This window comes from Melospiza georgiana, chromosome 3 (assembly GCF_028018845.1).
Source record: "Melospiza georgiana isolate bMelGeo1 chromosome 3, bMelGeo1.pri, whole genome shotgun sequence".
NCBI lineage: Eukaryota > Metazoa > Chordata > Aves > Passeriformes > Passerellidae > Melospiza > Melospiza georgiana.
Genome location: NC_080432.1, coordinates 84,344,326 through 84,366,559, shown reverse-complemented (window position 1 = coordinate 84,366,559; position 22,234 = coordinate 84,344,326). Strand labels below are relative to the sequence as shown.

General features: G+C 39.8%; 1 protein-coding gene across 3 annotated transcripts in view; it reads left to right on the top strand.

Annotated features, from left to right (window-relative positions):
• KLHL29 (kelch like family member 29) overlaps positions 1-22,234 on the top strand; it is a 395,034-nt gene that overhangs the window by 313,999 nt on the left and 58,801 nt on the right. For all 3 annotated transcript variants that reach the window (XM_058019807.1, XM_058019805.1, XM_058019806.1), the window contains one exon: positions 10,770-10,908. In XM_058019807.1, the coding sequence (XP_057875790.1) occupies positions 10,770-10,908 (139 nt within the window). The remainder of the gene's footprint in view (positions 1-10,769; positions 10,909-22,234) is intronic.

Sequence of the window (22,234 nt, the reverse complement as noted above, 5' to 3'; positions counted from 1 at the left end):
AATCCTGTTATTTTCTGTTTGCCTAAAGCTCTATCCAGAATCCTCATGGTTTCAACAATAGTTTTCAAAGATACCACCCAGCCCTCCACATTTTTAATGCCCACATTCAAAAGTGGAAACAGTAAATGCTTTCCTGTGTTTGCGGCTTTTCAGATCAGTGCAAGTGGCTTTATGGACCCCTGTAAACCTGCAAACTACTGTTGGGCAGCTCTTGTTCTAGATATTTCGGTCATTAGCGAGAAAAGCCGCAAGTACCTTAAATTAAAATAGATCTTTGATTTCCCACTAGGACATCCAGAGAAGAAATTCACTTCAATTCTTTTGTGAAACTTTATAACTTTGTCTTCCCAGTGCAGGCTGGAGCCCTGGTGAGGCTGTCATTTGAACTGGAGCTGTGTTGCAGCCTCTTTTGTTCTGTGCTCGCCTCAGATGCCGGCTCGCTGCCTGCTGGCGTGCCGGAGCGAGCGGGATGACTTGTGGTGACAGCTGTAAAGTTGCGGATGGGAGCAGAGAGAGGGAAAAAAGCCCTTGTTCAGTTAGGAGGGGTTTTATATCTCTCTGTTGCCATAACTACACAGAAGGAGAAAAACATGCTTCTTTCATGCTTGTCTAGATTCAAAATTGCCTGTTGTCATCCTTTCATAGGTTCAGCACCTTTGCGGGTTGGTTTGAGTAGCATTTTCGGATTATGAAATGATTGTGAAATTTGTATATTGCCTTCGCAGTTGAAATTTTGACTTAATCACCATGTTTTCTGAGGTGTTCCTTTGTTTTCGTTTGTTTCTGAAATGTTTTAGCCGAGTCTTATCAACCATCTTCATTATGTGAAAGCCATTCAGTTCTCAAAATAGTCTTTATAAGCTTGCTTAATTCTTAAAGAGCCCATAAATTTTAATACTCATTAAATAAATCTGGGTCCTTTAATCTCAACCTACTTCTTAAAAGTGTTTCTTTTTTTTTTTTTTAATTCTGAGTTTGGTAAGGCAGCTACTTAAGCACATCCTGATAATTTAATTCTCTATGAATAGAAACAACATTTGCAGTTAAATGGTTTCTTACATTATCAGCTAGTTATGGCTCATATTCTCTTGCCATACTGTACAAACCCCCTGCTCAGGCATGGATACTAGGAAGTGACTTTACTAGGATTTATACAAAAATATTTAATAATAACAGAAATACATTTCAAGAAGTTTGCTTAAAATAAAGGCTTAAAAATCAAGATTTTACCCTATCACAGGAAATCGTTAGTTAGGCAGAAGTGAGAAGGACATTTTGCAAAATGTTTCATAAACAGCTGCAATGCTGTTAGACTTTGAAAACTTTACAGTGCTTTAAAATGTAGGCGAGAAAAAACAATTATAAAGTTTTTCACATCTTCAGGACAGATAGGATGTAGAGATTTGAAATTATTGTAAGTAGGATGATGTTCAGACAAAATCTTGACACAAATTATGGCTTTTTAAACATAAAATACCATGTTCTTAAAGCTCAAGGGGGTCCAAAATCTAGCTTATTTATCATTTTTTTCCAAACTTATAGTCATTTATGATTCTTAGGTAAGTTAACAGCCCTATATTTAACTACCACAACAACTTCTGTAGTCATGATTGCAGCCCCCCACAGCTGCTGAAGCTACACAGCAGGGAACCAGTTGCTGAAGTGGAGTTGTTGGATTGCAGAATACCCCAGGGAGGGCCTAGATTTGACAGAGAGCATTTTTTCTCTTTTTTTTTTTAATTTTTTAAAAATTATTTTGCAATATTTGATTACACTTATCTGTTCTGATAGTGTAATGAATCACTAAGACTTATTTGTGGGGACACACCAAAAAACCAGTTCTCTATGATATGAGATGTCCACTGGACCAAGAAATACTGTCACATGCATTTAACCCAGTGCATAACACATGCCTGGTAGTAAACAATCCGCAGAGTATATAGGCCTAAATACTGAGATTTAATGCTTTGTTATTTATAGGTGATGTATAATATCTTCTGAAAGGGTGAAATTTCAATGCCCAAGATTTGAATGCTTTTATTTGCTTTCATTAGGCATCCTGTACAGCAGTATGTGAATGTTAGAAAATATGTGCATTACCACTGTCTAGTAAAAATGTATTTCAAAGATTTATGTTGATTACACTTACATACATTCCATGAAAAGCCTAAGCCATACCCCTGTTGGAGCTGGGCAGCTCTGCTTTGTTTAAATGGGCAGAGGAGCAGCCTGGTCCTTGCTAATTAATGTATGCTAAGTGCTTTGAAGTCTTTGATTGTCAGGTGTTATACCTCAGAGCTGTGGCATCTTGGGGGTTGGGGTTTTTTGCTCTAATAGATGCAATTTACTCTGGATACATCACTGACTTGTTTTCTTGTTTTCAGAAGCCTGTCTTTTTTCTTCTTCTTTTTTTTTTTTTTTTGGAGCATGCATGGTTTTTTTTGCTGGCTGGTGGTGCAGATGTGCCTGTGGCTGTTGTTAACACACAACTGGCACCAAAACTGGTCAGTGTTTCACTGGTGCTGCTGTGTCAGGAGACTGTTGGTGATCGCACCATCAGTTTCACAGATGGGTGCTGCTTGTTCAAAGCCTTCAAAACTGGGAAACGTTTAGCTAATGCCTTGTACTACATACAGAGATCAAAAAGGTCCAAAAGCTATCCCTTTGTCTTCTGCTACAAGCAATTAGGATAATACTGAATCCATCCCAGACCACATAGTAATAAATATTTTAGCCTTCCCTTAAGCCTGGATTGATAGTCAGGTCTACCTCCTGGTAAATAAAACAAATCAGAACTAAATTTCCATTTGAATCTGAGCTATTCTGCTTTTCCAGTGCTCACAGATTTGGGGGGTTTTTTTCTTCTCTTTCTGCCTGTCTCTCTCATTTTGTCTCCAGAGAAAATTATTGTCTGCCTGGAAATCAAGTTACAGTGTTAACTGACATAGTTGCATGTTATATGTGGAGAGGGGACCAGACTGGCAGTTTGCTGGGATCTCCTGGGCTTTGTTTGCCTTGGCCAATATAGAACACACTGCAGCCAACTTTGTATTTATTCAGGGGTGAATCCTGAAAAAAAAACCCCAGCAAATCCTGATATAGGAAGCTACATCTTTATCTCAACATCTCAGTGGGTATTTTTATGCTTGGTCCTTTGGTCTTGCTGCCTTTCCTTACATGGATCACAGTGTGTGTTGGAAAATGAGAGAGATCAAATTGTCACCATATTCTTTTCTCATTCTTTGCATTCATATATGTAATATAAATGCAGTTCATTTTCAAACCCGCTCACATATGCTCACTGTGCATTTGTAACCCTGTTTGATTATAAATTAGCAGGCATGGATACCATAGAAGACTTTACCTCATAAATCAAAGCAGCAAAGGTATTCTAGCCCCCAGAACTCCTTTTTTTATTATTTTAATGCATAACTCTGGTACCAAAATCTCTCCAAAGTTGCATCTAAAGCGCTTTTTTTCCCCCCTAGAGATTAAGGGTGTAGTTCATCTCTGAATATAATCAGAAAGTATGTTGAAATAGTTCTATGGCCTAATGGAGGGGTATATCAACTGTGTAATATGTGAAGGCAGCCTTGAAGTACCTCCTAATGTCAGTTCCAGTGATGATAATAGCCTGAAAATTAGTTTCAAAACATGATATGGTGACTTCCTTGAATTTTTAGTATGTTTAGAAAGGTTCCATTTACACATAGGGCTGCAGTTGTCTTCCTCAAGTGAATAATCACTGCAGCTGACTTTACTGACCCTTTCTCATCATAAGGTGAGAAGAATTTGCCTATGCGAACAAAAAAATTTATTTAGCACAACAGGGCATCTCATTGCCAACAATCCTTTGGATAGAATTATCATATGCAACCACATACGTGTTGTTCAGCAGGATTTAAAAATATTTTCCAACTCTCCAGCATCTGTTACTGTTTTCTTTAGCAGCACAGGTGTCTAACAGTGTCAACACAGCCAAGATCTAGACAGGTTGGTCTGCACTACAAAGTCCTACTGCCGTGGCTGTACCAGCTTGGAGTATGACAGCTTCACACCTTGCATTTCACATTGCTGTGCTGACAAAACCCAGCAGAAGATGACTCTCGTTGCCTTTGTTCAGGGGCTGGTGTAGCTGTGCCAGCAGTGATACCTCTCCATCAGCATATGCTCCATCTTCACCAGGGTGTGTAGCTGGCTAGCACAGGCTCGTCAGGGCACGGCCTTGCCATGCTCATGTTTAGTATTGAGCTTTTCTCAGTTCTTTTTATCTGGCTTAAGGGCTTGGGAAAGCAAAATGTGCAGGAGATATCCAGAACCAGTCGAGCATTTTCACGTGCCTTGGGTGCAGGATGGTGTCCTGTGAAAACTCCATAATGAACAAAGACTGGGAGAGGAGGATTGGGCTCACCAGTATCATGTGACAGTATTTTGCAACTCCATCCCAAGCCTTTAGCAGCCCTGGCTCTTTGCAGTGCAGTACGGTACAGAGTGAGAGTGCTTCACTGTTTGTCTGCCTCCCCCATCTCTCCCATAAAGGATCCTTGCACAGGCAGTCCCAGCTTTCTTACGCCCCTTCTCCTTCTGCTCTTGGAAAAGGAGTTCAACTGAAATTGAGATCCAATAAGAGAAAAAAAAAAGTGGAAGTATTTATCTGCAACAGATTAGTTCTCACCTTCTGCAAAAAAAAAAAAAAATAAAAAAATAAAATGACTGTCTGGTCCCAGCTAATTATTTAATCTGTCTTGGAAATCCCTGGGGAGAGACAGAACATCCTACATGTCCAAGCACTCAGAACTGGTTGGGTTGTGCCTGAGACAGGCTCCAGGTAACTGAATGTATAATCTTCAGGGTCCAGGAAGGAAACTGAAGATCACAGGGGTTCTTCCCCGAAGGGTGGTTGAGCACTGGAACAAGCTTCCCAGGGCAGTGGTCACAGCACCAAACCTGACAGAGCTGAGGAAATGTTGAGACAATGCTCTCAGGCACGTGGTGTGATTCTTGGGGCTGTCCTGTGCAGAGCCAGGAGTTAGACTCAATGGTCTTTGTGGCTCCCTTCCAACTCAGGCTATTCTATGACCTGTAACATCCTCATCTGATAGTGATTCTCACCAAGCTTCACTTATTTCCCTTTCACTTTTCCTTTCAGGCCAAAAGAGATTAAAGGACCTATTCCTTACCCTAAGTCCCAAGTAAAAAGCTGTTCTCCAGAGGTGTGTTCTTGTCTTCACATCACAAGAAATATGATGTAGCTGATTTTTGTATTTGTCAGCTGGGAAATAACTAACTCTCATGCTGAACATCAGGGGATACCTTGAGGGGTGGATGATGTTCATCCTGGTCTGCCAGGCCAGGGTGTCTGGAGGAGTGGAGAGCAACATCAGCCACGGCAGTGCCAAGTCTGTCTGCTTAACTTCATCAGCCTGGCCTAATGAGGCTGCTGGGCACGGAGCTGTTACCTCTCTGCAGCTGCTCCAAGCCATGTATCAACAGCACAAGGGTGTATTCAGTAAGTTTTTGGGGTTCTCTGCAGGCTTTGGGGTTCTCTGTGTGTCTGTGGATGTTGTGATGAGAAGGACTTGTCAAAGTGGCAAAAAATCCTGAGTTCTTGTGTGGTTCACGTGGGAAGAGTTCACCATGGTAAATTCCTTTCTGTCACTCACAGCTCCTGTTTGGCTTCTAGATCTTCTGCTTCATGATTTAGTTTCTTTTATCTATCCCTACTCTACCACTATAAAAATAAGCAAGCGTGGGCAGTGCTGGCGCTTAATGGTTAAAATTTTTGTTTTGCATAACTAGAGCATAACCTTGGGAATTAATCTCCATACTTATTAAGAGAAGAAGGTAATTGGATTTTCTTCCTGGTAACTTTTCTTGGCTTTCCCACATTTTCTGTCCCAGTCATGAAAGCATGAGGCTGTGTGAGCAAGCATTGGTCTCTTGCACGTTCCTCACTAGAATAATTAGTGATGTTTCATCAATTACCCTTTGCAGTTTTATAGAAGGTTAGGTTTCCCAAGTAAATTGTTTTAAAAGCTATTTGTAAAATTCGTTCTTCCATATTTTGTAGCTCATTATATTTTAGTTCTTGCTGCACTCTTTTAAAGCTTTATCTACTAGAATTTAAGTAAAGAGTACTTTATTAAAAATGCAAAGAAACCTGAGAGCTTCCATTGTACCATGGGAATCTCCATTAGAGAGGGTCTTTAAGTATCCAGTCTTCACTGTGCTTAAAATACTGAATAAATAAACTTTGGGAATAAGTTCCTTGTTCATTTTTTATTTCTGATTATAGATAATTTTTTAAAAAATACTCACTATATAATTTCTTTTCCCTTTGCTTGATCTACACTGTTACACAGTTGTGCTTGGTCCTGTATTTGATCCAAAGCTTGTGGGCTCTTTAGTTTAATTTGTAATTTGTCCATTAATTAAGAGGGTAAGATGTGGTATGACGGCTGAAGCTAGGGAGACCAAGAATCAAAACTTCTGAGTTCTTCCTGATTCTGTTTCTGACCTGAGGAAAGTCACTTACACCTTCTGACCTATAATGTCTCTGGGACTCTCAATATAATTATATTAAATGCCCCCAAGCAATGATAATGGCAAGACAGAAATTGCTCCAAAGAGATGTTCAGTTGCAGGTTTCAGGTCAAGTCCCCCTTCAGGTTCAGCCACTACGTAGCTCATGTAATTTTGGGTGGTCTCTTCTGCAGCTCTTTATGAAGAAAGTATTCAACCAGTCTTTCACTGAGAATGATTTAGCATCACTAGGGAAGGAGGGGACAGAAAGGACTGGCTTGGTTTTGAAATCTCATTCCAGTGTGTGTGTGTGTGTGTGTGTGTGTGTGTGTGTGTGTGCACGCACCTGTCAGGAAGGAAAAATCCCTGGCACTAGGGTAGAGCAGTGGCTGTGATTCCCTGAGGAGAAGAAACATCAGTGCTCATCTTGCTGAAACTCTGCACCTTAACTGTCCTTGCACTTCATTTTTGCCTAGATCTCTTAATAAAACAAATAGTCAAATGAGGGAAAAAAAAAAAAACCAAACAAAGAAAATAAAGTCCATTAGAACAAAGAAGTGAGAGGAATAAACAATCCGGTAGGAAATTCCCAGCACATCCCTTTTTGAAGGTTTCAGGAAATTCCATTTGTTTGAGGAAATGCTGAAAATTAGGAGGAGCTCAGAAGAGGGCCTGGCAGGAGACAGCTGAGGTCATTTTTCACTGCCAGGACTGCACTGTGTTTTCTCTTCTTTTACAACTCATCGGCAGGCATTATTACCTGGTGAAAAAATTTGTTTTGCAACTCATCCTGAGTCCTCATAAATCATTAATGCCTGGCTAAGCACAGTGTGAGCATTACAAATTCTCTGAGAATGAGGGCCCATTCTGATACAACCTTGTGTCCAATACTAATGCCTGCTAGTTATTTAGTAATACAAAGGAGCCTGAGCGAGGAAGATCGATGAATCAATGCGGTCTCCTGACTTCCTTCTGCTCCCCACCTGCCTCTCCTCTTTCTAGTTCAGATACTGAGCTGCAAAAATTCAGGACAGTTCATAGTCATCTCTCTGTGGGCAGCACTATAGCAATTTAGGGGAACAAGGAGGAAATCACAGCTTGCAAGTATCTGTTGGGAGAAGAGGAGCTTTGGTTTCTGATTAGAACTTATTCTGATTTCTGGGGTTTTGTGAGCCAAATTGCTTCACTGCTCCAGACCTGTTTTCTGGTTTGCATCCCTTAATGAAACCATGCAGCATAAAGCACATTCAAGTGTGTAAAGAGCATAGATGGAAGCTGTGCCCAGGACTGAGTGTAATTAAAGGGTGCTCAGCAAGTCCAAATAATGAGCCCATTACCTGTGGGAGCTGCTTGGGGAATTAGATGCTCAAACCAGCTCTCACAATAGTGGAAGCAGCACGAAGAGCACAGCATCAATAGGTATTGTGGCTGAGCTTTGTGTCTTGTTTTTCAGCAATCTTGGCCACAGTCAGGAGTTCAAGGATGGTCTGTACTGATCTGCTTTCCCTGAGCTCACTTCCTAAAACCCCCAGCCCATTCAAGAGTACAACTCCTCTCCTCTCCTCTCCTCTCCTCTCCTCTCCTCTCCTCTCCTCTCCTCTCCTCTCCTCTCCTCTCCTCTCCTCTCCTCTCCTCTCCTCTCCTCTCCTCTCCTCTCCTCTCCTCTCCTCTCCTCTCCTCTCCTCTCCTCTCCTCTCCTCTCCTCTCCTCTCCTCTCCTCTCCCAGGATCCATCTGTGCAGTTGCTATTCATACAGTTGTGCCCTTTGACCACTGTAATAATTGATCATAAGCTTTAAAAGAGGGAGATGGAATGAGGTGAGGTGGAGATTGACCCTTTGTAAGGGTAATCTTAGACCTGTATGACTTAGTCATGGATGGAACCCTTGTCCTGAAAGGCCTCTGCAAGGAAGGTTCCAAAGTCACAGATACAAGAGAAATAGAACTTGAATAGGACGTTAGGAAAAGTGCAAATGGGGGTCAAGGACAGTGGTTGGGTAAATTTGAAAAAGGGGAGAGAGTATCAGAAAGTTTAGAGGGAAAAGTAACAGTCTTTAAGACATGAAATGATAGAAAATTGATGTGAGGAAAATGTACTTGCTGTAAATGAAAGTGGGAAAATGGACCACGACAGAGAATGGGGGGGAAAATTGTTCATATGTGAAAAGGGACAGAAAAATGCTTCCTCCATAAATATATGCAACTGATAAAGCACCTGCTGCTGGTCCTGTGAAACCAGACACCTCAGTCACTTTGGCCCTCAGTCAAGTACTACACCCCTTGTGCCCAAGCCATGCTTGATCTTTGGCTGAGGCCCAAAGTGTTCCTTGTGCAGTGAGACTTCAGGCATCACACCTGCAGCAAAAGCCTGAGATTCCCCTGCACCAGAGTGAACATTCAGATCCATCTTAGGTTTTGCTCAAAATGTATCATTGTGCTTTACCTCAGCTGAATTTGTTAAAAATAGTCCCTGCTATAGCACCCACAGGACAAAGTGGTTTATTTTCCCCCATTATAGATCTGACAAAAGCCTGCTGTTATTTCTGTGCCCTCTGTAATGATCTGCTTGCTCTCTGGAGAGCACTGACCCATTTCAGCATAGAATAATTAGCCTTTCAGACACTACTGTGTTTCCATTAAATAGACATAAATGTGCAAGGTGACATTTATTTACTTAGGCCTGAAAAATATGCACCACAGATGTTGGGGCTTGGGAGAGCTTCAATTTCTTTTCATGAAACAGTTGTATATTTGCATGCTTTTGTGTCATTAAACAGTAGTGCTTGACTGAAATTATTCCTGTTGAGTTTCCTTGGCGAAGCAGGGGAACAGAGGGATTATTTGGGTCTGGGTTTCACCATGAGACCCTTTGGCAGTTTTGGCAGCTCTTGCTCAAGCCTGTCAGTGGCTTTGAGCACAGTTAGAGTTACAGACCCTTGAGGTCCCTTTTACTTCATGTAAGGACTCCATGTAAGGAGCTGTTGTTGATTTACAGATCTGTCTGAAGAGGAATGTGTTCAGGGTGTTACACTGAGGAAATGAGAACCTTGACCTATTGCAAACATAAAATAAACCCAAAGTCCTTTAGTATTTAAAATCAGCTCTTCTGTCATCTTGATCACTGGCTTCTGAACCACCAGGCTATTGCCCAGGTGAAAAGTATATTATTCATCTTGATAGCCACTTTAGTCTGCAAAGTTGGAGGGAAGTCTTAGCCTTAAAAGTCCAGGCAGCATATAAAACATGTAGGTTGCCTAGTAGTTCACATCCCCACATGGAGACATGGCATGCTATCTTTTCATTCCATTAGCACCAATAGGCTCTATAAAAGGAGACATCACACAAGGTAGGTGCTTTATGGCAGGATGGAAACACTTTCATAGGTTATTTTAATCATTATGATTCTTTCATGATGTGTGAAAGTTGATTGTTGCTGTAAATGAAGCCATTGAAGGCTAAAAAATAAAAATGCTGTGATGGTAAAAATCCTTGGAGTGCAAAAAATAGGAATTGCTATAAAAGGGAGTAATTTATTCTCTGCGTGAGATTTCTTTTTATCATAAGGATGCTTTAAAGCTAATTCTGAAACCTATACAATTGTAGTCTATATAGCTGAGGTATATTGAAAGGTGCATTGATAATTTAGCTAATTTTATATGCACTGTAATTTATATATTATTTACAAGTGCTATTTTTTATGTTAACTGAGAGGCTTAACACATTTTTACTATGTTAAGGATAAGTTATTTTTGCAGGTCTTGTGGTTTTATTATTTTGACCCATATCCAGTTCATATTGCATCATAATACCATTTTTACTAATATTATTCTAGTATGTTCAAAACTTATTTCCATTTGGATAGAAATTCATTAGCTCTTGGTTTTGATTATAACAAATTATTTTAACTTTTCTGTGATAATGCATTCTCTGTGTTTCTGATTTGCTAATGCTGGAATATTTTATTTTCATTTTTAACCCTTCAAAATTTAGGAATTGTTTTTGCTTTTTTTTTCTGTGTATATATATTTCAGTTGTTTAGACCTACTGGTTCCTGCTTTTTTCTTTTTATTTTTATTTTAATATGTTATGTTCATAACTTCTGACTGTCTGTGTTGAGCCAATCTTACCAACAAAAATATCAATTATTTCCTGTTTCTCTACTTCTTTACAAAAAAATGAAAAGTAAAAAGTAAAAATAAAAAACTCTTAATGGGAACCCTGGCACTGTCTGTCTTCTCTGTTCTGCAGAAATGTTGAAGGAGTTGAACCAGCAACGCAGAGCGAAAGAGTTTACAGACCTGAAAATTATTGTTGAAGGCAAAGAGTTTGAAGTCCACCAAAATGTTCTAGCTTCCTGCAGCTTGTATTTCAAGGACCTGATTAAAAGGTTTGCCTTCCTTCCAGCTGTGATCTGCTCTGTTCTTTTGTAGGGCGCATTTGTGTCGCTTTTTTTTCCTCCCCTCTCTTGCAGGTTTATGAAGATTGAATCTCCTGTCACAGAGCCAGTAGCCATTCTTTCCACCTCCTCTGAATGTATTTCCAAACTGAGGCTCAGATCCATTTGTTACACATCTGACTCGTACAGTGTAATTATTTCTGATGAGTAGAGGCTGGTTTTGGCCGAAGACAGTGTTCCACCACTGAGAGATCTAAGATTTAAACTCCTCTGCTAATGGTGATTCAGTCCACAACTAAAAACTACTGCTGTCAATGTTTGCAAGGGACTCTGTCACACACGACAAAAGTCTGTGCTTCAGGCTGCAGAAAGCCATCAGCATTCAGGTGAACGGTGCTGAGACATCGTGCAAATAAAGCATTTGGAGTACTGTAATCCCTTCACCCTGAAATCTTTGTTACATGCTTTTGTGTGGCTTTTATGGGCAAAGGGATTGATATTTTTATTATTTGGGGACTTTTAAAAGAAGAAAAAACTGATTAATTTCTCTAGAAAATAATCGGAAATAAGATGATTTTGTGGTCAAAATGTAGCTCGGTCTGCATGTTGGACTAACAGTAGCTTTTCCACACAAACACTTCAGCTTAGGGTAGGTACAGTATGTACATTTTCTAAACATCATGTCTCCACCTTCACATTTTCCCCCCTCTGTTTCTAGCTGATTGATTCTAAACAGTGCATGATAATCTTTTTTTTTCCATTACATTGATTTTTCAATTTGTATGCTTCATATACTTGCATAGGAATAATTTGGTACTCTCATATTATTAGTAAGTTAGAGTAGCAAGTAGGGAGAAAAAAAAACACGAGGATAACTTTCATTTTTCTCTCAATCATCAGCAAATTAATGCAGCTGCTGATTTTGCCTTGCAGTATTTTCCTGAGCAGACTGAGCCTGGACTGTGCTAAAAAATGGGATTAAAGAACATTTTGCTTGCTTCAAATGCTGTATTTAAATTTTGCCAACTAACACAATAGTGACTGTATTTTATTTCAGGATGGCATATTGGCTGATATCTCCTTTCAGTGTATTGTGTCCTTTTGCACAAAGCTGGTTCTATAATTATGGATATATATTACATTTCTATGATATAACTGTACTGACTGCCTTATCAATTATTCATAAAAAATATGTTGGCCTAGGAAGCATGTCTTTTCCCCTCTTAAATCTAATGATTGCTAGCAGTAGCTATGCCAGATCTCTCCTGTCCTTTCTCTTCTGTCTGCTCATTATTATTTAATCGTTAAGGCTACAGTATATGCTTTTCAGGGTAATAAGGAGTAGAGTCTACAGGAAAAGAAAAATTATAGAACCAACTTAGAGAAACAAAATCACTGACTGTCCAAAGACTGTCATTTGGATTTTGTTGTGAAGACATCTGCTTGTGTGCAGAAGTCACCAGGCAGCATCTATTTCTAGAAGCACACTGACGAATGTTGCTGCTTTTCTATTTAGTTATTAAATGGAGGTATACATTAGATTGAACACTGCTCTGTTATGAACTTAGTGAAAACAATATAAAAATTAAATTCCTAGATTTTGTGAAAGCAAAAGCCTGGTTTTTAGCATGTATTGTCTTTTAGCTGCCCACATAAGGCTTGCATGCATTACAAGAAAAAAATAGTGGAAGGTTTAGACTGTTTGCTAAACTCACCACTTTTTGCCTTCTTTCACATCATCAGCAGCAATAAATATTCCAGAGGTCAATTTGTGTCCACCATCAGGTCTCTCCATCCCAGTTGCTTTCCATATATAACCTCAGCTGCGCACATGTAACCTTGATGGAGGCTAATGGAGTTGCACAGGTGTATCCAAGGCAAAAATGCCTTTATTACTGATGATGATGCTTGAATAAGAAAAAATTCAGCTTGATGTCAAGTTGAGTTTGCAAAACTGTCAGGTGAGAAAACTAAATATTCACCTGTAAACTGAGCAAATGTGTCTTTGCGAGACAATAAACTCAGGGCTATGGGGTGGAATTTCTAAAGACTTGCTTTTTGTAGGATATTTGCAGTGTAAAGCTTTGTCTTTTATGAAACCCCATGGAAGTCAAGGGCTCAGATTGCAAGAGGCACTCAATTTTTTGTGGTATCATGCCCTTAATAATACACAATCATTATAGTTCATAGAGTTAGAATGTTTACAGATACAATACATCTAGAATCCTCTATGATATTTGTTAGCAGCTCCTTTGAGGCAGCACTTAAAGCTTTATGTGATTTATATTGCACTCCTTGTGTTATTGTAGAAATCAAAACAAGAAATGGCAGTTTTTCTTAAAGAATAAAAGAGATCTCTTTATATTAAATATAATAGAAAGGCCATTTCAATCAGTGCAAGCCAGGGTTAAACCCTAGTGTCATTCCATCCACAGGCACTGATGTGTCACCAGAAACATCAATGAGAATATGATCTATTCATGAAGGTACTATGTACCTCTATAGAAACATGCAGAAATAGAATCTTTCAGAGTATTTACCTCGGCTTATTATTTGCCACGGGCTGGTTATTATTAACCTCATATTCTGCCATTGATTCCACTGTGTGTTCAAGTTGGTATCTGATGGTAGAATAGCAAGTAGTGTCTCAAAAGAATAAAAGAGAAATGTTCAAAATCAAATAAGATCAATTATTTCCTTCTCAAAATAAAACCAAAATACAGATAAAAAACATAATAGAACTAGAGTTATTGCTCATCTTGAGCAACGCTATTTGATGAGAATTAGTCATAGCAGGGAAGAAAATATGTTATTTTTATTTCTCTGATAAAAAGATGATAGCTAGGTTTGATTGTCCAAAACAATTGTAAAGTTATTTACTAAACAAAATTGGTAATGAGAGTGCATTTTGAAACCCCTTTAGTTTCTCAGAAAATGGCTAATCCTGTGCTGAGCATTCTGCTCCTCATCCAGAAAATTCTCCATTCTATGTGATTTATCTTTCAAATATATGAGCCCTTTTGAGCTTGGTTTAGTCCAGTCCTGAGCCTGAGCTCAGCACCATACCAGGCATCTGTTTTGGAAACAGGTCATCCCTGTCAGTAGCTGCACAGCACTCAAGCCTAAGCCAGAACTTGGTGTTCATCTCCCTCCCAACAGCAATTGACCATGGAAAACAATCTCAGCCCTTTGTAGTGCAGAATCATCTGAAAAGGATCATGTCTATTAGGAACAGCAGGTGTGAAATATTCCTGATACCTGCTCCACATCACTGTGCCCACAAAGGGCAAAAGGTGAGATTCAGGGGAAGGATGAGGATCCATACAGGACTACTGCAGTATAGGGCTTCAGGAGAACATGGATGATAAACAGCAACTGGACTGGGGCACAGTCCCTTAAAGGCCATCTTACATATTTTGAGTGCACTGCCAACCACATTGACTCCAGCCTGTTTGACTTTGCTACTCATGGAATCAGCCATCTCAAAACAAGGGCTTAATTTATGATACAGACAATGAAAAGGAGAACCTTGAAGGCTTCCTGAAGGATCTTTTTCTCCTAATTTTGATTCCTGTGTGCAGATCGGGCCCGTGGATCAATGAAAGATGTTTATGTCTTGTGTTAACTCACCAACATTTAGGTCCAAGGCTGGTGTCTAAGGCAGGTTGAGTCTAATCTCACCTACTTGACTGTTACTGCAGTCTGCAGAGAGGGACACAGGCCTGTCCAAGAGACAGGACCTCTCCCCACAAAATAGGTGTCTAAGAGATGAGGTGAAAGAGGAGGCCATCCCCCTTTCCTATAAAAGAGAGGGTGATTTGCATAGACAGTGAACTTAAAGATGGGAATGTCTGTAGGATGATACATCCCATCTCACAATAAATAGCACGATTTGCCTTCTGAAGTGCTTATTTTTCATGACCCAGAGAGAAAGACCAGTCACCCAGCCTGAATCATAGTTAACTAAAAGGACGTGAATGATTTCTTATGGCAACTAGTGGTTTTCTTAATGGCACATATTTATGCTTATATCTGTACACAGAAAAAAAAAAAAAAGGAACAGATCCAGATCCATCAAAAAACGCTTCTCCAAAAATGTGCCTCTTGCAGAGCACAGATTTTCTTATTTAAAACATTCTTGGTTTGGGGGAGGAAAGAAATGAGCTCTGTTTTTGTATCTGCCCTAGAAGAAATGGTGGAAGGTCGGTGTGGGTGTATGTAGCAGGAGGAAGGAACGAATGGAAAATCCCACAAAGAGCCATCTTTTTTATTTCCAGCTGTATTTGGGATAGACAAATGCAGCTGCTGAATAACTAGAACTGGAATTTCTGATATTTCCGTAACAAAAAAGTGTTTCACCGGAACATTTTAATTTGCTACTTTCTTCTTCTTAACCCAGAGTACTGGAATCTCTACCAAATATGACATTATTAAAAGGAAGCAATTGACATAAAAGTCTCTTCTTGGCCAAAATGCTTGCTTTTATAAGCAAGCTTTTACAAGTAGATTTCTCTCTGGTCAGTCTCTAAAGATACACAGATCTTGTCCTACAAGCTTTATCTTTTCAAGATAGATTTTAATCTTTAAGTCATCTTGGGTGTCTGATTCCACTGGCTTAGAGTAGAAGTCTTAAGTCTTATGTACAAAGAGATTCTGTCACAAGAAGCAGTATTTTGGATGCACTGTAATCTGGCCCAGCTATGTTCATCCTTCTTTTCCTACAAAGCAGACCCAGTGACTTCACGGCCAAATTGCTTTTCCACAATACTCTGCCTTTTTCTCAAGTCTTCAGATTTTTGATTTTCTTTTCCTGAAGTACTCTCTGAGGGCTTGAAGGCAGGGCAGGAGAAGTAAAACATTTAGGGTGAGAAGACCAAATTCCTCTTGCTTTACACCTACGCAGAAGACGAAGATGTCATTCTGCATTTTACACCATTGTGTGGAAAGGAAGCATTTGGATGCACAACAGAGAAACCTGCCACTATCCATCTGAAACAGCCTGACAAAACTGCAAAAGCGTTTAGGTGTCTGGAAAACAGACTGTCTGGTTTGTGTTTACATTCTAAAAAGCCAAAAATGAGAAACAGCAGGATGAAAGAAAAATCTACTCTTAGTGACCTCTTCATGTTTTCCTGCTTATTGAGAGTCTTGCTTTTAACTCTGGGAGAGAAGCAAGCAGCTTTCCACATCTGCATACTTCAGCTCCATTGTAGAACAGAATGAATGTGGAAACAAACTATAGCACGTAGTTGAAAACAGAGAAATAGGGAGTTAAAGATACAATATTTGTTTCTGATGCCAGGAGAGGTAGCTTGTGCCTAGAGAAAGAGCTCCAGGAGTTTCCGTTAAACCTTTTAGACCAGGAGAATGGGAGGTCGCATGGGAGTGTAAAATATCCTTCACCCCTTACTGAAAGGGGGCAGGTGTAAATTGTGCTGTGGACAAGGATTTTCTCTTAAATGAGGCAGTGATAATTGCTGTGTGTTGGGCTCAAGATCTTGGCATGGGACAAGCCCCCTGCTCTCAGTGGCCTGTTTCCATGAGTGCTGCGCTCACTCTGCCTGCTCAAGCAGCCACCTGCCCACCCCTCAGAGCTCCCTGCTGGGCTTCAAATTTCTCAGCTGCCAGACCTTGGGAAATGTGTTTTCATCAGGCAAAAATGTATGGTGTTCTACATAAATGAATGGCACTTCACAAATATTCAGTGTTGTTCTGCACTGCCACACAACCCATCCCAGGTGTCACAGCCTGGCTGTTTCCTGCCCCGCACGCATGGCTGTGGATCTGGAGGGTGAGTGGCTCGGGCTGGATGCCACTCTGCAAGGAGGGGCAGAGCAATGTGCCCTGCTCTGAAGAGAAGCCCTGGCAAGGAGGACAGAAGGGCTCCTTTTCAAGCCTTGAGATGCAGCACAGAAATTAATCTTCTGCTTGTAAAATTCTGCCGTGATGGCAGCTGTTGAGGCACCGAGCAGATCCCTGAAGTTCTCACTCCTCTTCCTCACTGACAGCATCTCTGTTTACTGTAGCTGGGACTTCTTGCTCCCATAATTTCTAGACTCAAACACAAATTCTGCAAATCTTACCCAAGGAATGACAGACTAATCACCTCTCCTGCTCCAGCTCTACCCATCCACAAGCCACCCAGCTGTCATGCAACATCTCTCAAGACGCCAGTGCAAGTGACCTACCTGTGTTTGCTTACATCTCACAGCCCTGCCTAGGCTTAACTGTTGTTAAAATACTGGCCTGAAAGAGAACAGTTACCTAAAAATGTGCAGTTCAAGATAAATTAATCAAAGAAAACAAAAAAATCTTCCACAGCATAGTAACAGGAGTCATATTCTTGAAAACTGTCATTTTGGGGGCAATTCCAAAAGCCAGTCTTGCCCTTAAATGAGGGTAACCAAATCTCCAACTCCAATTTGCTTGTAGGTAGCTCCAGGGATCAGTAGTTCACTCCTTTCAATTATATCATCAAGGATGAGCCACTGCTGGATTGGAATAATGAATTTGAATTAATATGACCAGGCTATGATCATATCTGATTGTGGTGCCCTCATTTTGCTTGCACAGTGCTGAGCTTCAGTGTCTGAAATACTCACAGCAGTTCTGCAGGGTGGATGGGCTGGGACTGATGGGATGAGAAGAGCCACATGCCCTTTCCTGCCTGTGCTGTGGCCATAGGTGAGGTGCTTCATGCCTTTCATTCATTGATGTCTCTGGATCTATAAATACTGTAGAAAAGCACTAGCAACACCCTTTAGCTGAAGGAGAAAGAACCAGTGCCTGACAGAATTAATTCTAATTACTGTAATACTGATTGAGATCCTTGGGCACTGTCATAATCATAGTAGTAGTAATAAATAATAATGGTGGTTATCATTATTTTATTATTGTTTTCCCTCTAGACATTGCAATGATGAGAAAGAGTCTTGGATAGACTACCTAGATAATTACTTGTATAAATTTCACCACATTTCTAAGAAATAGATTTATTAGCTGCATGCCAGCTTTGTGCTAAGCTAGTTTTTGATGGTGTAATAAATATCATTAAAAGAAATCAGATAGGAGTTGAGTAAGGGTTTGAGCTTTAAGGTTGATGAGAATATATTTTTTATTCTGTCAACTTACTTTTAATCTTCCTTCCTATATAATCCCCCAGAACCTGCTTGCATCTTTTATTTACCTTTAACAAATAGTAGCTCTCACCCAGGTTGTTTTACCACTGAATTAGGCTGCCAGACATACTTGCAAACAAGGTAGATCCCACACTATTAATAAGTTGTCCCAGTTTTTTTGTTTCTCCTCTACTACCTTGTGAGACACAGTCTATTCTCAGTCCCTAGGAAGAGTCTAGGTCATGAAACACTGTTCTTCCAAGGGCACTTGCTATTCACTTCTTCATTCACTTGCCAGTCGTTTAGGCCAGCATCTTCAAACTCGTCATCTTCATTCTTAAATCTCAGCAGGGAGCCAGATTTGTGCCTCTGACTGTGATCCCCGACACCGTAGCGTTACAGGCTGCTGCTGATCCTGCCTTTAGAAATGGTCCTGGCCAAGCATTTAGATTGTATTCCATCAGTGAATGGCATTAAGGGTATATAGGAAACGTGGGACTTTTGTTTGCTTTATTTTATTCTGGCCATGTTGTCCGTGAACAAAAGCGTTTGCTCTTAATCCCATTGCTCGTCTTGGTTTGTAATGATCATTTCTGTGATGGTGAATTAGCAGGAGCTGCTGGTGCGTGCCCGAGCTCACAGCCATTAATTTTCGTGATTTTCTTCTGATAGAGCAGGTGCAAACTGGCAGCATTTGACCCTAATAAGTTACACTAGTCTTGCCAGATTTTGTTTGCCTGGAACAAGGAACATTATTTGTATCAACATCCTGATAAAAAGTGAGCAAATGGATTTGTTGGGCAGGTGAATTTTCCTGACGAATTTGCAAGCCTGTGTTTAAACAATGTAATTTATTTAATCTTGTGATTTTACTAGTTCTTTATTGTAATCATACAATAGAACCATTTCAGTACATGTTTTCTTCTCTCATGAGACAGATGGATAGTGACTGAGGCTCAAAGATAATGTTTATCTACAAGATAGAATAACGAAGGCAGAGATTTGCAAGTTAATACATTCTGAGCTGATAAAAAAATTCCAAAAGAGAAGCAATGTTGGGGTGTATTTTTTTTTATCCTGTTTAATAAAACATTCAGTGACTTATGACATACGTATTGCAATGATGTTGCTCTATAAATGTCCCTTCCTGTCATCATTTACATGACTGATTACCTTGCAGCTGCATAAACTTGTATATCTCGGTAAATAACCTATTACCTCAGTATGCACATGTTTTTTGCTGCATGTCGGGGAAATATATGTTGTATGTTTGGGCATCTAAGCTTTTATATCTCATGAACCCATAATTACGATAAATCAAGATATTCAGTACAAAATACAACTTTCTATGTAGAGTGCTGAGTATGATTTGTACATAGCTGAAGGTTGGCTATAATTTAGCAACATTTCTTTTCTGCTTTTTCCAAAATACCTAGACATACTGGTTTTGAACCATTAATCAGTCTGAAGACGATAAAAGAATCAAATAGTGGACAGTTAAAATGCAGCATCATTGCACTCTCTTCTTTGCCTGAAGTTTCAGTGCTTTAAGGATTAAAGTAAAAAGTTAAAGTTCCACAATAAACAAGATGTTCAGTCTAAGTTGTGTCGACTTGAGCAGCAGTTTCTAATGAGCACACAGCTAACAGACTCTTAAGCCTCATGAGAAGCTGTCTACCCCAGTCTGCAGTCCTTTCTTTAGTAATCAAAATAATTTGACAGAGATAAAAAGAAGTAGCTTTTCTTTGGTTAAGTGCTTCATCTTACATGAAAATCTTGGATTTCCTGTTTTCTGGAGTCCTAAATACTGTCCAGGGAACAAAGCAATTCAATTTGATTATTTTATTGTCCTGTCTATCTTGGTAGAAAATATGTAGCTCTCTTATAATGGGAACACAATTACTTTAGGGTAAGCATTTATATTCCTGATTATGAAAACAAGCCAGCAAGATCAGCATGTTGAGCTGATAGGGCAAATCCTGGGAAGACGTTGGGGTGGAGATACCAAAAGGCAGCTGGGTGATGGGACAGGCCATTGCTTTGGTCCATGCAGGGAGGGATCAGCCCCTTCAGTCCAGGGTGGAGCTGGAGCTCCTCCCTGCTGCCAGCAATCCTGCAGCCTCCTGTCAGCTCATACACTTGCTTTTAGTGGATAAGATTCAGATCCCTGAGTTGTATAAAACCCTGACCCATAGATAGTCAAAGACAACAATTTTTTTTCTTACACTGCCAGAACGAGTGTGTTCTCCTATTTCTTAAAGATAAATTCTGAGTGAAATATGAACAAAATTGAGGTTATATTATGGAGGCAGCTCCTTCCTGCTGTCTCCTGCTAGGAGAAGTAGGTTGTGGCAGTAGGCTCACAGGTGGACCTTGGAGAGGAAAAATGAAACAATTACACACCAAGTCCCACTTGTCCAGGGAAATAACAGTTCTAAGTGTGTCTTTATTTTAAATGTTAATCATTTATTTCAGTGCCCTTTTGGAGCACAAAGCTTAAATATACGTCATACCTCTGAGTCTACGGCATGGTGAGTCATATGGCATCGAATGTAAATAGGTGTCACAAACTCTGTCAGTCCTCCTGTTCTCAACCAGGCAGCCTGGGTGGAAGCTGAACCAACTGTTCCTAGGCAGTAATGTACATTTACATAAAATGTTTCACATTTTTCATGTTTATTCTGTGCAGATGGCTCCATTTTGAACATCCAGAATTTGTTTTGACTTTGTGACTGTAGCTTGTAAACAGAGCGTTGGCTGACATCTGCACTGGGTATAGGTAGCTTTTTGTATTTGATCTAAAATTGAGTGAAGCTGTAGCCAAACCATTAGTCAGTCAAAATAATGTTGCAAGCCAGTTAAAGGCAGCATATCCAAACCATGAGGGAAGGCTGAATGAGAGGCGGTAGCGCTGTCCATAAATTGACAAATTGATGCGCTCGCGGTGTTTCACTTACACAGCTACTTTATCCAGCCTCTCAATGTGGCTTTGCAATTCAAGGCATCTCACTATTAAATGTTTTGAACAGAGTCACACATACGTTCAGTTATGGGAACGTGTTGATACAAATAATGCAGGAAAAATGCATAGATACGCATCTATTTATAACTCAAGATGCAGAAAACTTCAGTTGCATCACTATTAAACATGAAAGCAGTATGGCTGATTCTTGTATGTGTGTATTCCATGTTTGGAAATTATTTTCAAGGACAAATAAATAGAAAAAATGTAGATTTCTCTACTTTTTCTTTTGTCAGTTTCACTACTAGATCTTGCAGATGAAGTATTAGGGTTATTTTTCTTGCTATCAGGTATTTAAACATTTTTTCTCTTTCCTATATATTAGTTAACAGAAAGAGACATTGATTCTGATTTGTTATTTGAGAGTGTAATCAAACCATCTTTTGCTTTTAAGGGCTCCCTGTGCCTTTGTCTTCTCTAGTTGAAGCAATTTAGTTGAAGGATAGGCAGCCAAACTATGTTCAAAGGCATTCACTTGATTTTGTTGGATTTAATTATTCCAGACAATGCAGAATATTTTTCAGTAACTCCCCCCTTACCATTCAGAGCATATCTGTGCTTCCTGCTTATCTGCAGGTTCAGTTCTGCTTGCACATTGCTCAGGTCTATCACCTTGCTGTAGAAATACATGATTTGTAAATCTGAAAGAATTCCCCAACAGCTACCATAAAATTAAGCTGTTAAAGAGCTCTTGGAGCTTGTTTAAATGTAGACCTAAACAAATCTCTTTGCTGTTTAGCTCAAGATAAATCTTTTTAAAAGTCCTGTTCTAAATCACTTCCCAATTTTAATGAGTTTATATATCAGCCTTTGCCAGATTTTTACTGTAGCTTTTCTCCAAGATTATAGCCATGATAAAGTAAGGACTAAAATTGTTTATTATATATTATTCTTCAGAAGCAAAACTTTTTCCCCCAGAGGCTGTTGGGAGAGCTATTGATTTTCTGCCACAATGTGAAATGTGTGACCTTTATAATATGAGCAATGATTACAAGGCCAATAAAATGACATCATTCTGTTTAAACTTTAGAGTTCGCCGGGCAAATAGCAGAATGTGCCACATTTAATGATGTCCATGGACGATAAGGGTGCGTTGACTGGTGAGACTGAAACATGAAGGAGGCAGGCTCTCAATCCCCAAAAACACCTCATGTTTGTTTGTGCCAGGGGCTGGGGA